The sequence below is a fragment of the Pezoporus occidentalis genome, unplaced genomic scaffold (genome assembly GCF_034315485.1).
Source record: "Pezoporus occidentalis ecotype Australia unplaced genomic scaffold, CSIRO_AGI_Poc_V1 ctg3, whole genome shotgun sequence".
Taxonomy (NCBI): Eukaryota; Metazoa; Chordata; class Aves; order Psittaciformes; family Psittacidae; genus Pezoporus; species Pezoporus occidentalis.
Window position 1 is genome coordinate 17676270 of NW_026914940.1, and position 15437 is coordinate 17691706.

General features: G+C 38.0%; 1 protein-coding gene across 1 annotated transcript in view; it reads left to right on the forward strand.

The window, feature by feature from the left end:
* ANGPT1 (angiopoietin 1) overlaps positions 1 to 15437 on the forward strand; it is a 162296-nt gene that overhangs the window by 121108 nt on the left and 25751 nt on the right. Inside the window, exon 7 of the mRNA XM_062627177.1 lies at positions 1676 to 1842. Within this exon, the coding sequence (XP_062483161.1) occupies positions 1676 to 1842 (167 nt within the window). The remainder of the gene's footprint in view (positions 1 to 1675; positions 1843 to 15437) is intronic.

A 15437-nucleotide genomic window follows, 5' to 3' on the forward strand; every position in this document is an offset into this window, starting at 1 on the left:
AAAAAACCCACATGTATTTCATCCTGAATAGGCTTCAATCTAAATAAGATAAGACAAATATAATTCAATAGAACCACAGTTCAAAGGGGAGTCAGCTTAGCTTGCTGGCATTGGGAAAAAGGGAGAAAGGATTTCCCGAATATCTTCTTTTAAAGGGAGACAGCTGATAACAACAGTATTATATCCTCTGTGAATCAGAAACCATGTGGACTGCAAAGAAACATACTTTGGCTGATATATGAACACCTATGGTTCAAATTCTACTTTCTGGATTTTAGGAAGACAAACTCTCTGTTAAGTAGTCACTGTAGAGCATATTTTGCCTTCCTGAGACAAGTGGCTATGACCAGTGGTGAAAGAGAATATTGCAGACAAACCACTGACTGCTCTGGTATGACACTGCCAAAGCTGCTAGAACAGGAGAGACCGTGTGTGACAGTCACAGGGCAAAGAGAGAAGGTTAGGAGATGGAAAAGATTGAAGGAACAGATAGTAAATAGTGAAAACATACAGAAGAGTATGTCAGCTGTAGACAGGGTTTATGCAGGTGAGGAACAAGGTTTTTGTGTTTTAGGAAGCGTGCATGATGCCAAATATGCATGTGAATGCAATCAAAGCAGTAGGTGAGAGACAGATACAGAAGCATCACCAGGGGAAAGCTTGAGGAGCAGGACTTCACACTGGAAGACTAATGTCAAAGCAAGATATCACCAGTATTGTCTACAACCAGTATTTACAGGAACTTACATAGGAAATTCTCTATTTGAGAAAGAGTATAATAAAATAGTGTGCAGGAAAGGAAAAGCCAACTATTAATGTCCTCCCATATTTAACTTTGAGCCTTCTCTGAGACTCACCACAGACTACTGAATTTCAATTCTTGCAGACTAAACACTTTGTTATAAGTATCACTTGATGGTCTCTGAGCCAATAGGCTGATTATGTGTGTTTGAAACATAAATTTGTGTACTCAGCTCCGCACAGTTAAATGTGGCACATCTTCTAAGCCTCTAGTAATAACGAGCACCAAATATCTGCTCAGGTAGGCCAGTTAAAACAAAAGAATGAAGTATATAAATGCTACAACTGAGGATCACTCACAGACACCTATCCAGTAGATCTTATATACAGAAGAGGATTTTAAACTAAAAGCCTTCCTTTGGCTGTGGCAGAAACTTGACAGCAAAGGAATGGTCCGTTCTTCTTTAGAAGTTAAGACATGAGATATCATCCATGTTTAACTTGAATTCAGTGTATAGTCTAGGCTAAATTAAATTCTTTAACCTTTTATACTGTATAGCAGAATTGTGTTTTGACTTAACTGTCTTAATGATAACTAGGTTTAACGCTATATGAAATATGTTATAGAATATGACTATCCAGTATTCCCATTGAAGGATGTGCAAATATAACATCACACTATTAATATCTTGTAATTGGAAAGTGATTTTCCACTGATAACCCCAACTGCCCTTTCAAATATTAGCTAGCCTGCATGACACTCCTACATGGCATGTATTAGTAGACTCATTATAGAGATAATCAAACTGGAGCACAGAAAGCTATGACCAGTAATTTATATGTATAGGTAAAATATATTGATGGTTTTATTATTGTATAAAAGTTCTATCAGTTACAACAATTACATCTAGTTGTTTTGCCAACTTTTTTCTAGGGCTTTGGTAGTCCATCAGGTGAACATTGGCTGGGAAATGAATTTATCTTTGCAATAACAAGTCAGAGGCAATATTCTCTAAGAATTGAATTAATGGACTGGGAAGGAAACCGGGCATATTCACAGTATGACAGATTTCACATAGGAAATGAAAAGCAGAATTACAGGTAAGAATCTCTTGAAATTCTTCTGACTCTGCTGAGTGACAAATATTGTTCATTTTTTGCTTGGTAAATATAAGAAAGGACAATAATATGATATGGATTTTCATCAAAAGTGAATAGAGAGGGTAAAAATGACATGGAAATCTAATTTCTCAGTGATAGAAGGTTAGAGTAAATGTAACATATCTAAGAATAATGGATGACCTATTAATCATGCTGGCTGGTATAACTGCTAAAAAACCTGCATAACTTTAATCACATCTGAGACTACCAGAACTCAAACCTGATTGAATAGAAAAAGGATATGGATTCTTCATTACAACTTGAAGGATTTTTACCTCAGAAGCATAAAACTGAAATAATGGACATGGAAATAAAAGACAAAAAATGTCATTAAAACATTTGATATTTCCAAGCTAAAAAATTCAGTGTAAGTCAAGACAAAAACCAGAATGCTGGATCTTATTGTGAGGAGATGATAAACACAAAACACAGTGTCAGTTACTAGATAGCCTTGATTCATCATCAGCAGCAGCATGCCATTTATTATAGTTCAAAAAAGACATAAAATTAAAAATTTTTCCAATAACATTTTTCTCCCATATTTTCTTTTAAAAATGAAAAAGTAGGAACTTAAATCTGTTTACTAAAAAAAAAAACAAACCCCAAAATAATAACTCAAAGAAGAACTTAGAGACACAAGTCATACGTACGACCTTAGTGGTTTCATTGTATGTGATTTTTTTAAATCATTTCTTCATCTGAGCAGTACTGGAAAAATGTTGAAAAAAGATCATGAAACTTAATAAAAAACATTCTAAATAACTTATTGCATAAGACTTAGGATAGAACCAAACATATTGTAAAAATAAACATTCAAGTCATAGAGTGTGAAACTAGGTTTGTATTCAGATGTTTAAATTCAAGTAACTTGGTTCTCAGAAATATTCAGGGTTTTTGTCAGAGGGCACTACTGCAGAATTTAGAAGTGCAAAAGCTACATTTAGAAGGAATCTATATGAGTTTAAACCCTGCATAAAGCCAGGCACACAAAAGACAGCTCTGTCCTCCATTGCCTCCAGCAGTGCTGTGCCTGGCACTGCCCATGGCATTTTTGTCAGATATTGGGAAGGTGAAGCACCTGTTCTGAGGCACTTTTAGGCAATGAATAAATATAAGTAAAGGAAATTTCTCAAAACAGAGGCTAGAAATATTTGCACAAAACATAAAATCAGCAGTGTAAAAGTGGGTGACATGGGACCTTAAACATTAGTAGATGATGCTAAAAAATGTAAGGAAAGGATGAGACAAATACTTGTCAACTGAGGAAAAATTTCAAAGGACAGTCAAACATAGTTCTAAAAATTATGATGAAATGTCCAAAAAGACACAAGGAATATTACTTAGAGAAAATTCTTACTGCTGAACAAGAAAAATAAGAGATGTCTTCCAAAAGTATATAAATTAAATGAGGGTATACAGGCCTCAAAAGTATAATGTTGAGTAATAGTGATAAATTCTGCTGCCCATGTTCAAGTCACTTTTCCACAAAAATCAGAAAGAATTTGACTTGGACAAATGACTGCAGTTTTGATTCCTGTCCTACTCCATAGTCCAATAAAAGGGTAGAATGAGTTCTACTTATGCTGTCTGTGTGGCCTTCTTACAGTAAAACTGAATTTTCTTTGTCTGAGGATCAGGGAATCTGTTCCATTCACATTACTGTGGAATAAACAGAGACGGAAACATGAAGAGGTATAAAGGCTCTGTCCATCTCTGTTGGCCATTTATTTCTACTCAAACATATCTGAATGTTGAAAGAAAATACCTGAGCACATGGTGACAGTTCTGGAAATCATGATGAGTAAGCCACATGCAAATCTATTTTTTTTTAATGCCTGTCAAATGCACTTGTGCTTAGTACAGACAGATCTATGTCCAGAAGACATTTTTCAGGCTAAAATTATGTTGGGCTCTTTAAGAAAGCATTACAAGTATATATCCTATGACATAAAAACTCTTTATTTTGCTTGCCAGCATGACTATCTGTGATAGAAGCAACTCCAGAAGGCAGGCCAAATAAAAGCCTGATTATTGAGCCTTAAACAGCTGGCTACCCTTCAGAGAATGCTGTTTTCTCTTTATCTGAGAAGCTGCCATTAAGAATTTAAATGATTCCTCTGAAGCTGAAAATCATGGTTCCCAGCCTCCTGCTTTCAGTGCCTTTCCTGCACAATTGTCAGGCCTTTTCCATGTTTGCTTTCAATATCTCAAACACAGAACAAAAAAAAAAAAAAGCTTTTCAAAGCTTAAGTTGCTGTTAATTTGAAATAATTTTGAAAAAAAAAGCATACTCTCTTCTTTTGGAAGCTATTAGGATTTTCTGCTAGTGACCCACATTAAATGCTGCTTTGCAAAAATAAGTAATTATAGGCTGGCTACACTCTACATTAGTTTCAAATAACACAAGTTCACTAAGAAATAGTAACCAGTAAAGAGACAACTTTCCAAGCTGGTCTGGGCAGTAGGTCAAGGTGATCTGAAACAGAAGATATTGAAATGAAAGGAAAAGCTCAGGAAGTGGGACATCTTTCATTTATGCTATGTTGTACATTTGGAAGACATACATGCACACAAAAAATGTTAGAATAAAACAAATTAAAAAAAAATAAAAAAGAAAACAAATACCATGAAGGGATAAAATGTGTCTGAGAAAATATGGAAAATCATTTTCATGCTGTTTTTCCAAAATCCAACCCCAACAGTATGCAAAGTTCTATTCAGTCTGGATAACTCCCAATTGGTGATTTCAGAAGGGTTCTGTTTTTCCTCTGGTTGGTTGTATTCTCTTTACTACTTTTTATTAGCCTAAAGAATCTATGATTAAAAAGGTTAATGCTGAACACATGTGTATTAGAAATATACTTGTTTCTCTTTTAAAATGAGATAGCTCCAAAAGGGTTTCTGGGAATGCAGAATAAAACCTATTTATCTCAGATGATGACCGAACAGAAGAAAGTTGAGAAGATGGATACCAAAGCAGTAAATGTATAATGATAAGTGATAACTGAAATAGGAAAATCAGTGCTGCACCACATGTGAAAGCTTCAATAGCATAGAAGTATCTAAGTAATTAATTTCCTTTAGAACATCTTCAGGTTTCTTATCTGCACAAAATGGTTACACAGAGGGCTGTTTGTAAATACAATGAAAAGTATTTCTGTCAGTCTCTTTAAAGTCTTTCTTACACTATGGCAAGTAAAATCTCCATAGAGTAAGAAAAATCAGATCTTGCAAACCCAATTTAGTGCAGTGTTTCTTAATTTAAGTCAAAGGAGTTATTCACATTTTATATACCATAAAATGTAAGTTGAAAGAGACTTCTAGAAGACACACGGCCTCTCCTCTTTTCCTTTGTAGACTCTACCTAGCCCATTCTTGATAGCTAGCTGACATTGTTCAACGTTCTTAGGAGCTGTATAGGTATGATACTCTGCTGCTCTGACTTCTGTCCTCAGACCTTCCAGAATTAAACATGAAAAGTAACCATGTGTTGGGATTTCAGGCACCACACTTCATAATCCCACTCTCTATTTAATGAAAACAGATATACTGATGCTGTATTTTGAACAGCAGCAATTTCAGTCTGCATGCACATCCAGTTTTGCTATTCATGATGCAGAAGCAGCACTTCCAAACAAGGCAAAGCATGGACAATGGGGGAAAAGTAATTTTTAATTGGCTGAGATATTTGTACCTCAAAACCCTTAGAGAGTACACCCTCACCTCCATATGACAATATATTCCAGTGTTTAGTCATTCTTTTACTTAGAAAAGCTTTCCATTGCTGCAATGACTCACTACCACTGGTCCTATCCATGGAGGAATATGATTAAAGATGAGGCAGTGCTGCTAAGGTGAGCAAAACCTTGGGATTGCTGTAGGTCAGTCAAAAAACAGTCAAAACTGGTGATGGACAGCGAGCATCCTAATTTCTGTGAATGAATCATGGATTTAAGGTGATAGCTGGTCTTTGGTACTTTATGGAGAACAGTCTTTATATTGGAACCAGCATCATAAAGAGATTAGTAAATCTTACAACAAAATGAAAGAGGCATAGATACATTGTTAGTGGATCAAGTAAGAGACAGTTTGATAGAATATCAGTTATGCAGAGAAAAATCAGATATATGGTCCTTCAGATGCAAGAAGATAATGGAATTTGTTGTAAACAGGAGAAAGAGTCATTGAATTGATTCAAATCACTTGAAACCACTGACATGGTCTTGTGATTCACATAAATTAGGGAGCACAGTTTCCAAGCTCTACAAAATACGGTGTCTCTCCAGGCTTTGTTTTCGGAAACCAGATCAGTTGTTGAATGTAAACTAAAAGCATTAACCTTTATGGGAACTGATAGTAGAGATTTTTTAGTTCACTGAGTACTGGATTTTTTAGTTCTTGCTTATTTAAGCATTTGTATATTTAGTTTCAGCAATAGTATTTTTTTTAACTGTTTTCTTAGGCAAACTATTTAGGTAGTCTGGAGCCAGAGGCCTTGATGTAATGTTAATCTTTGATTTTTTTTAAGGTGGAAATTATTGATTTATTTAATCACCATGGTTGAACTAAAGCTGGAATTTCATATCAAAATTTCTCACTTTTCTTTCTGTAAAGAAAAATTTTCTTTTGTACAGTCTTTTAAATTGTACGAATAGAACTGCTGTAATCAGTAGTAAAGGAAGTATTATTTGAGAGTATGACTTTGATGGGGACAGCTGGGTTTATACATCTTTAATTTAAAATATGTTTCACACATTATTGCTATTGCAGAAGCAGGACATTAACAGGCTACTGGGCTATTAGGCTATTAGGCTACCAATTCGGTGTAGCAAACCTCATTTTTAAGTGTTACTTTGGTTCTTTGTTATCACCCAGCCTTTTTGGTAATGCATTTGCAATAAGTAACATAGTTTCTTCTTTTTTCATTTGAGTAGTTTAGGTAAAACTGACTTGTAAGTTTTTCTGAACCATCTGCCTAGCTTCATCTGTGTTATTTGTGTCACAGTAAGGCTTCAAAGGGTCCATTCTTAGGTGGGGAAGAAAAATCCAATGGAGGACAAATAGAATAGGATCCTCTGAGACCCAGTCCTGCGCCCAGACCCTGGTGCTTTTCTTGCCAACTTTGAAAATTACAAAATAACTCAAGAAACATACATGGTACAAAAGGTTAAACCCATAGTAATTCAGTTTTCTTTGGAAGCTTGAAATTCAATTTGCAAAACTACTTCAGAGGGAATATCCATGCAAAATCCTATTAAGAGACAGGATGGTATCTGTGGTATGCATACTTTCCATTATTTGAAAATATATTGCATATTTTTTCACAAAACAATGATATAAAATAGATAATATGGAAAAAGATGTAATGTCTCTATGTAAATATAAATATATGGCTGAAATAACTTTATTCTACTTAAGAATACTGTCAGTCTAATAACATTTCATAAAATCCAAATACTGGAAGTGCAGGGATTCAATCCAATGCCCATTAACCAGAGGTCTTTCTGGAACCAAGCCATTGTTACTAAAGCTCAGTGGCAGTTTATGCACTATCTCCAAATATAAGCAGAAATGAAATATAACATTTTCTCTGACTAAATGAAAGGTGATGCAAATATACTTGTGGAGTTTACGAATACTAAAAATTAACTTAAACCATTTAAATCCCTACGTATTCTATGCATCCACAGCTAATCATTTCCCATCTCTAATTACATAAAGCTAATTTATAGTTCACTATACAATATCCATGACTATCTTGAAGCAGGAACAGAGGTTTTCTTCTTCTGTGTTAAGGAATATAATAAGAATGCAGTGAGGTGTTCTGGCTATACTGAAACACAGTTGAAGTCTTACGAAGATGATGTGTGGACTCCTGAAGTAATAGGAGTTAACAGTGAAACGGCAGTGAAATACCTCAAAGGAATTAAGGAATGCTCCTCTAAGGAGGTGATATGGCACACAGCCCAGTTGAAGTGCCTATGCACCAAATGCACGCAGTGCAGGCCACAAACAAGAGGGTCTGAAGCTACAGTGTTGATAGAAAGCTATGACCTAGTTGCCATTACTGAAACTTTGTGGGACAAATCCTGTAACTGGAGTGCGGCTATCAGTGGCTACAGGCTGTTCAGAGAGGACATGCAAGGAAGGAAGGGCAGAGACATCTCTCTTTATGTCAAGGAATGGATAGAGTGTGAAGAGCTGCCTCTGAAGAACAGACACTGCAGGCTGGAAGCTCATGAGTAAGAATCAGAGACCAAGGCAACAAAGGAAAGCTCATGGTTGCTATCTGCTACAGGCTTCCTGATCGAGGGGAACCTATTGATAAGACCTTCTTACTCCAGCTACAGGAGTCATTGCACTCTTAGGCTTTTGTCCTGCTTGGCAACTTCAACCACCCTCTACTAGAAAAGTAGCTTGGTGAGCTATAGGCAATCCAGGAGACTCCTGGAAATCACTGAGGATAGCTTCTTAAGCTGGGTAATAGACAGCTCTATCAGTGGGGATGTGATACTGGACCTGTTGGTCACAAACACAAGTGAATTAATAGGTGATGCCAAGATTAGAGGCAGCCTAGGCTATAGCTGGGCAAGGAGTTAATCAATAGGACCCCCTGGGAGACTGCCTTTAGGGCCAAGGGAGGAGATCAGACCTGACAGATCTTTAAGGACATTTTCCAAAAAGCACAAGAGCTCTCAATCCTCAGGTGGAGGTAATCAAGTAAGGAAGACAAGAGACTTGTATGGATGAGTTGAAATCTGCTGGTCAAACTAAAGGGCAAGAAGTAAATGCACAGGCAGTAGAACCAGGGACAAGTATTCTAGTAAGAGTACAGGGAAGCTGCCTGGCTGTTCAGGGATGGTGTCAAGAAGACTAAGGCACCGCTGAAGTTGAACTTGGCAAGACATGCAAGGAATAATAAGGGCTTCTACAGGTACCTCAGTCAGAAAAGGAAGGTCAGCTGAGGAACCTTAACGTAAGTCTGTAGGACCTGAAATGATGGTTCTGAGGAAATTGGCTGATGTAGTTGCCAAGCACTCTCCATGATATTTGAAAAGTCACTGCAGTCAGGTGAAGTCCCTTGTGACTGGAAAAGGGAAACGTACCCATTTTAAAAGGGTAGAAAGGAGAACCCTGGGAACTACCAACCTGTCAGCTTCACCACTGTGCCTAGGAAAATCATGGAACACATCCTCCTAGAGGCTATGCTCAGGCATGTGCAGGACAGTGAGGTGATTCAAGGCAGCCAGCATGGGTTCACCAAGGGCAAGTCCTACCTAGTGTCCCTGTATGATGGAGTGACAACATCAGTGGAAAAGGGAAGAGCTATGGATGTCATCTCTGGATTTCTATAAGGCTTTTGACACAGTTCCCCTCAAAATCCTTCTCTCTAAATTGTTGAGATAAGGACATTCACTTCATGAGAAATTGGTCAGGTGGTCACACCCACAGCATAGTGGTCAATGGGTCAATGTCCAGAAGGAGACTGGTGATCACCAATATTAGAACCAGTGTTGATTAGTAACTTTATCAATGACATAGACAGTGGGATCAAGTGCACACTTAACCAGTTTACAGATACTATCAAGCTGAGTGATGCAGTTAATACATCAGAGGGACACCACACTATCCAGAGGGATGCAAACAAGCTCAAGAGGTGTGCACAAAAGAACCTCATGAGGTTCAACAAAGCCAAGTGCAAGGTCCTGCCTCTGGATCAGGTGCTAACTACATATATATGTACACCTATATGTATATAGAAAGCCAACTATATCCTGGGCTTCATCAAAAGGGGCATGGCCAGCAGGTCAAGGGAAGTGATTTTTTTCCCCTCCTTGAGTACTGCCTTCAGCTCTGGAATCCTCAACACTGGGAAAACGTGGACCTTGTTCATAAGGAGGGTCCAGAGAAGGGTCATAGATATGGTCAGAGGGCTGGAGCACCTCTTCTATATGAGGAAAGGCTGAGAGAGTTGGAAGTATTCATCTCAGAGAAGAGAAGGCTCTGAAGAGACCTCAGAGCAGCATTTCAGTACTTAAAGGAGGGTCATAAGAAAGATGGAGACAGATATTTTAGTAGGGACTTTTGTGATAAGGCAAGAGAAAATGGTTTTAAAGTAAAAGAGGGGATATTTAGACTAGATATAAGGAAGAAACATTTTTATGATGAGGGTGGTGAAAAACTAGAACAGGTTTCCCAGAGAGGTAGTAGATGCTCCATCCCCAGAAACATTCAAAGCCAGGTGGCATAGGCCCCTGAGCAACCTTGTCTAGTTGAAGGTGTCCCTGTCAACAGCAGGGAGGGTTGGATTAGGTGACCTTTAAAGGTTCCCTCCAATCCAATCTATTCTATGGTTCTGTGATTCTATGATACTAAGTACTGTAAATGAGCTACTGAATAGAGAAGTGAATAGTGGGAGAGAATGATGGGAATGGATAGAAGAGGGATGGTGTGCAGATCCTGAGGAGTGTAGGGGAAGGATCTTTTGGGTCGTGAACTGGGGAGTACTGGAGCACTTTCCCCCATCACATGCCCATTTTGTGGGAAGTTGGCTGGGGTGGTTGCCAGCACCAAAGCATTTTCCACTTGTATTCCCTCCAAAAAGCAAGAAAATGGGTTCACTTTATCAAAACAGGACCTCCATGAAGGGGTATGTAATTCTTTGTTACCCCTCTGAAACTTCATTACTGGAAGCTTTGCAAGATCTTGTGACTGTCTGCCATGTTCGAGTGGAAAAAAGAGCACAGGTTGCACCCATGAAAGCCCAGGCGTACCAAACCCAGCTAGAAGAGGGGTGGTTAGTAGGTCGAGAGAGGTCCTCCTTCCCCTCTACTCTGCCCTGGTGAGACCGCATCTGGAATATTGTGTCCAGTTCTGGGCCCCTCAGTTCAAGAAGGACAGGGAGCTGCTGGAGAGAGTCCAGCGCAGGGCAACAAAGATGATTAAGGGAGTGGAGCATCTCCCTTATGAGGAAAGACTGAGGGAGATGGGTCTCTATAGTTTGGAGAAGAGGAGACTGAGGGGTGACCTTATAAGTGTCTATAAATATATAAAGGGGGAGTGTCACGAGGATGGAGCCAGGCTCTACTCAGTGGCAAACAATGATAGGACAAGGGGTAATGGGTACAAACTGGAACACAAGAGGTTTCACTTAAACTTGAGAAGAAACTTCTCAGTGAGGGTGACGGAACACTGGAACAGGCTGCCCAGGGAGGTTGTGGAGTCTCCTTCCCTGGAGACATTCAAAACCTGCCTGGACACATTCCTGTGTAACATTATCTAGGTGTTCCTCCTCCGGCAGGGGGATTGGACTAGATGATCTTTCGAGGTCCCTTCCAATCTCTAGCATACTGTGATACTGTGATACTGTGATCTCTAAATTGTTATTGTCTTCAGTCTTGTTTTTCTCCATCCTTTTCCCTCAACTGGTCAATATTCAGTTGCCTTCCCCAGATTGATATATTTCCTTCACCAAAACTGGATAACTCTTCTCCATGTTTATTTTTATGTACCTGCAGAACCCACCTTCCAAAGGGTTGATAGGCTATTGATAAGAAATTTTCAATAGTTACATTTTGTAGTGTTCTTATGTTTCTAGAAGCCTTTTTTTCCGTTGGTTTCTCAGGGCTTTTCAACCACATAGCTGTAGAGAAACTTGTTTTCCAATATATTCTACCTCAGCTATCACTATAGTGGGCATGTTATCATTATCTCCTCCTCCAGGCTCATAGATTCATTTTTTTAAGAAAGGAAAATGTATGAGTGAGAACAAAAGTGTCTTATTTTCCCATAAAGCTTATCTAAAATAAAATAAACATGTCAATTCAAACTACTGATTACTTGAGGCAGCAAAAAATGGTTTGTAACAGTTTACTAGATTTAAACATCACCCTGGATTTAATGAATTTAAGTGCTTATTCTCAAATCAGACATAGTTTCTTACAGGTAGGTGAGATAAAGGTTTTCGTGCAAACATTAAAGCCCTAGGATTTTCAATGCTAACATAGGCCCTAGGAACAGACTGCAGAACCCTATCTGAGACACTCAATTCTCTGTGCATGCCTGAGGAGAGATAAGCTCCTTAGACAGAAGCCAAATCCGGCAACAAACAGAGCAGACAACTGCCAAGAGTTAACCATTAGGAAATTCTGAAAATAGCAAGGCATCCATTTATATCCACTGATGGTTCACAGCCCACAGCCTGAAGGTAGGAGACAATGCCCTGTCTTACTCAGGAAATAAATGAAAGACCCTAGGTTAATGCATTCATTTGCCAGAGAGGATCCAGACCATAGTTATTGATTCCCAAGAAAAAGCAGCAATCTTTCTGTAGGGGAACAGGCTAGTCGATGAAACTCTGATACATTGCAGAGAAGAATTCACTGATCAGTGAATGAGTAGGTACCAGGTTGCTTGTCAATGAGGTGGGAGAGGGAATTCTAAGTTTATGCTTCCTCATCCATGGGTTAAGCCTCATTTTGAATTAAATAGAGTTTGATTAAATGACACAACATGTTAGGAATTAGGAGTACACCTGAAGTCTGAACATTCTAAAACAATTCTGCTACAGACTTACACTTGTATCCCCTCTAAGGCTCAGTCAATATGCAGCAGGACACATGTTGCTGGTTATGGCACCATTGTGAGGAAGGATTTGTGGTTTTAAACCTTCCTCTTCCTGAGAGAATAGAAACCATAACTCCTACGTGGCTGGGTAAGCATTCAGATCAATAAGTTGTTACATGAAGAGTAGAGAGTAACAGCCACTGGTAGCTCAGCTACTATTAACTGGTAAACATCTCTACAGAAAAAAAATCTTAGGAGACTTGTGTGAGAGCAGTATCATGTAAAGCAAGAACAGCGTGGTGAAATCCCTGTTCAGGGCTACTGCGTGGGCACACATCTGAGAGAACCCTAACACATGTTAAGTATTGGCAGTAAAAAAACACCTGTGGAAACTCAGTAGTGATCTTACTTGTTACATATTGTAGCTCAGTGGAGATTTCACCATCTATTCCCTAGCTATCAGGGACAGACAGAGCATGACAGACAGAGCTGCACAGGCTTTTATAAAGTAATAGCCTTCTTTTTTTTTTTGGTTCTCCAATTTAAAGTGACTAATCTTATCCTGTTGAAATTATCTTCATAAGTAATCCATATTGTTAGTCTTCTTACACCGTGTCGCTCTCTTTTAAGTCTCTCTTGCTTTATGCCACTTCTACGTATTTGTATTAAGAAAGAATGTCAAGCAGGTATTTTAACAAAATTTATAAAATCCTGGTGTGAATGGACCTCACTGTAAGACCTTTCACTTTTGCCAGTAACAACACCAAGAACAGCTATGTTTTTTTTTAATTTACTTCTGTCAAAGCATTTGAAAGAGTTGAAACCTACTGATGTTTGTATTAATAGAAACCAGTAACATAGTTTCTTCCTCTCTGCTGGGCTTTGGCATGAAACAGTTCCTGAATAAAAGAACCTTGTGAAACTGAGACACTTCTTGGTATTTGCCACCCATGAGGATTTTCTTTTTTTTTAATATTAAAATTATCCAGACAACTCCAAGATCAGATGGTCTTTAAATTCAGGGTATCCACCACAAAGTCATAAGTGATGTAATATGTGTCTCTACTTCCATAAAAACCTAAATAACACAATAACTGTCTTTAAATGTTACAATAATTTTCTTAATCAATATTTGAGTATCCTTGCTGTCACTTTTTCACTTAATTAAAATTTACTTCATTTTTGTATAACATCATCAGTGTTAAAACTCTAAAGCTCATAATGATTATCAGAATGTAGATTAGTATAGTGAAAATTTGTGTATGAAGTGTAAAGAATATGTCTAGTGTCACAACTTCTAAATGGATACAGCATCACTAATGTTTGCATTAATACTCTAATAACTTCAGATTGCAATATAATGCATATATAAGTTTAAGTGCAAGCAGTAAAGGACTGTGAGAGAGACTCATGCAAAAGAAAATGCAAAATGAAGGAAAATATTTCAGAAAAAAAAATAAGGCTTACAAAATATCTCTGTGTTAGAATAGTTTTTTTCATGCAGATTCCATTATTATGTCATTTTCTTCACTATTATGCACAGATGCTGGGCAACAGAGTACATTTTCAGGATCCAAATTCAGGTCCAGCTCAAAATGTTTAACCTAGACAGGTCCTAACCATTATCAAGACCGAAGAAACTGACACTTCCAAATGCCAGCCCAGAAAAGTTTGAAATGGGGATATAAGGAATGAGATGTGTCTCTGATTTCAATTAGAAAAATTATGTTCTTCCTGTGGGTGACCATGGTCTCCATCAGAGTAAACATGACCACTAAATGTTTACGAGATTATGGTGAATTTAATTAGCATTAATGACCGTATATCCAGATAAAAGAAATTATGCTTTGTGAAAGTTTTCCAAAATGTTAACAATTCTCACCATTGACCAAAATTCAAACTTAAATTCTCCACAATACAGAAGCAAAGAATGGGACCTGAAAGCCCCCTCTGTGCAGTTTCTATCAGAGATGTGAATTCTCTGCCCACTGAGCTAAACAGAAGCTCAGTAGACCTGTCAATGTGACATCAAGCCCAAGCTAATGTATTCTGCCCCTGAGTAGGTTCAGTGTCATGCTTATTGTGACAGTACTGCTTCCAGGCAGGATGGAGTGTGGGCAGAATGAGCTCATGTCTGCTCAGAGACCTGACAGAGAAAGCTTTCATCTCCGTGCAAAAAACATGCAGAAATTCTTAGAGTGACCCTTATTTAATCTAGTATGTTTGTGGTTAATATCTCTGACGTCTGTTACCAACTCCAGCTTGGTTGGGTTTTTTTTTTTCCTTTTTATCATGAACAGCCCTACTGGCAAGTGTTTCTTGAGTGTGATTTTGGGAGCGCTTTCTGTATTAATTCACTATGTTTTCAGGATAATACCACTGATGGGGTATTTTCTGTGAGTTTGCTTCATTCATGCATCAAAAAGTCAAGCATACTTGTGAGGCTTGGAAAGAATTTCAGGAAGGGATCATCCCAGATTTTTCCAGAATCATTCATTGCATCAGTCTTTAAGAGACTGTTGTTTTGTTGTGGTGTTTTTTTTTGGGGGGGGAGGGGGGGGTGTAGTTCCCTATCAAATGTAAACATGCTTGATTTTGCTATGTCGCTCTCTAATGTAATGGTAACAAGAAGTGATATTATTCATTATTTGGTCCACAGCAATGCAGTGGATAAGTTGGAGCACAAAGAGATACACCTATGTCTAAAGAGCTACTAATTTACATAAACATATTTTTTGTTTGGTCTGCAAAGTTTAAATATACCTTCTTTATTATCATGGAAGAACGAGGTACTCAATAACAATGGAAGCCTAAATAATAAAAGATAACTGAGTGCCTGGTGCTATATAGAGTCTAGTCACCAGTCTTTAATCAGATACAACAGGCTGAAGTGTTTTCAATTTTAATCAGTGTTCGCCACACTTGACCCAAGTGCATGTGCAGTGTTTGTGTTCTATTTTCTTTTATTT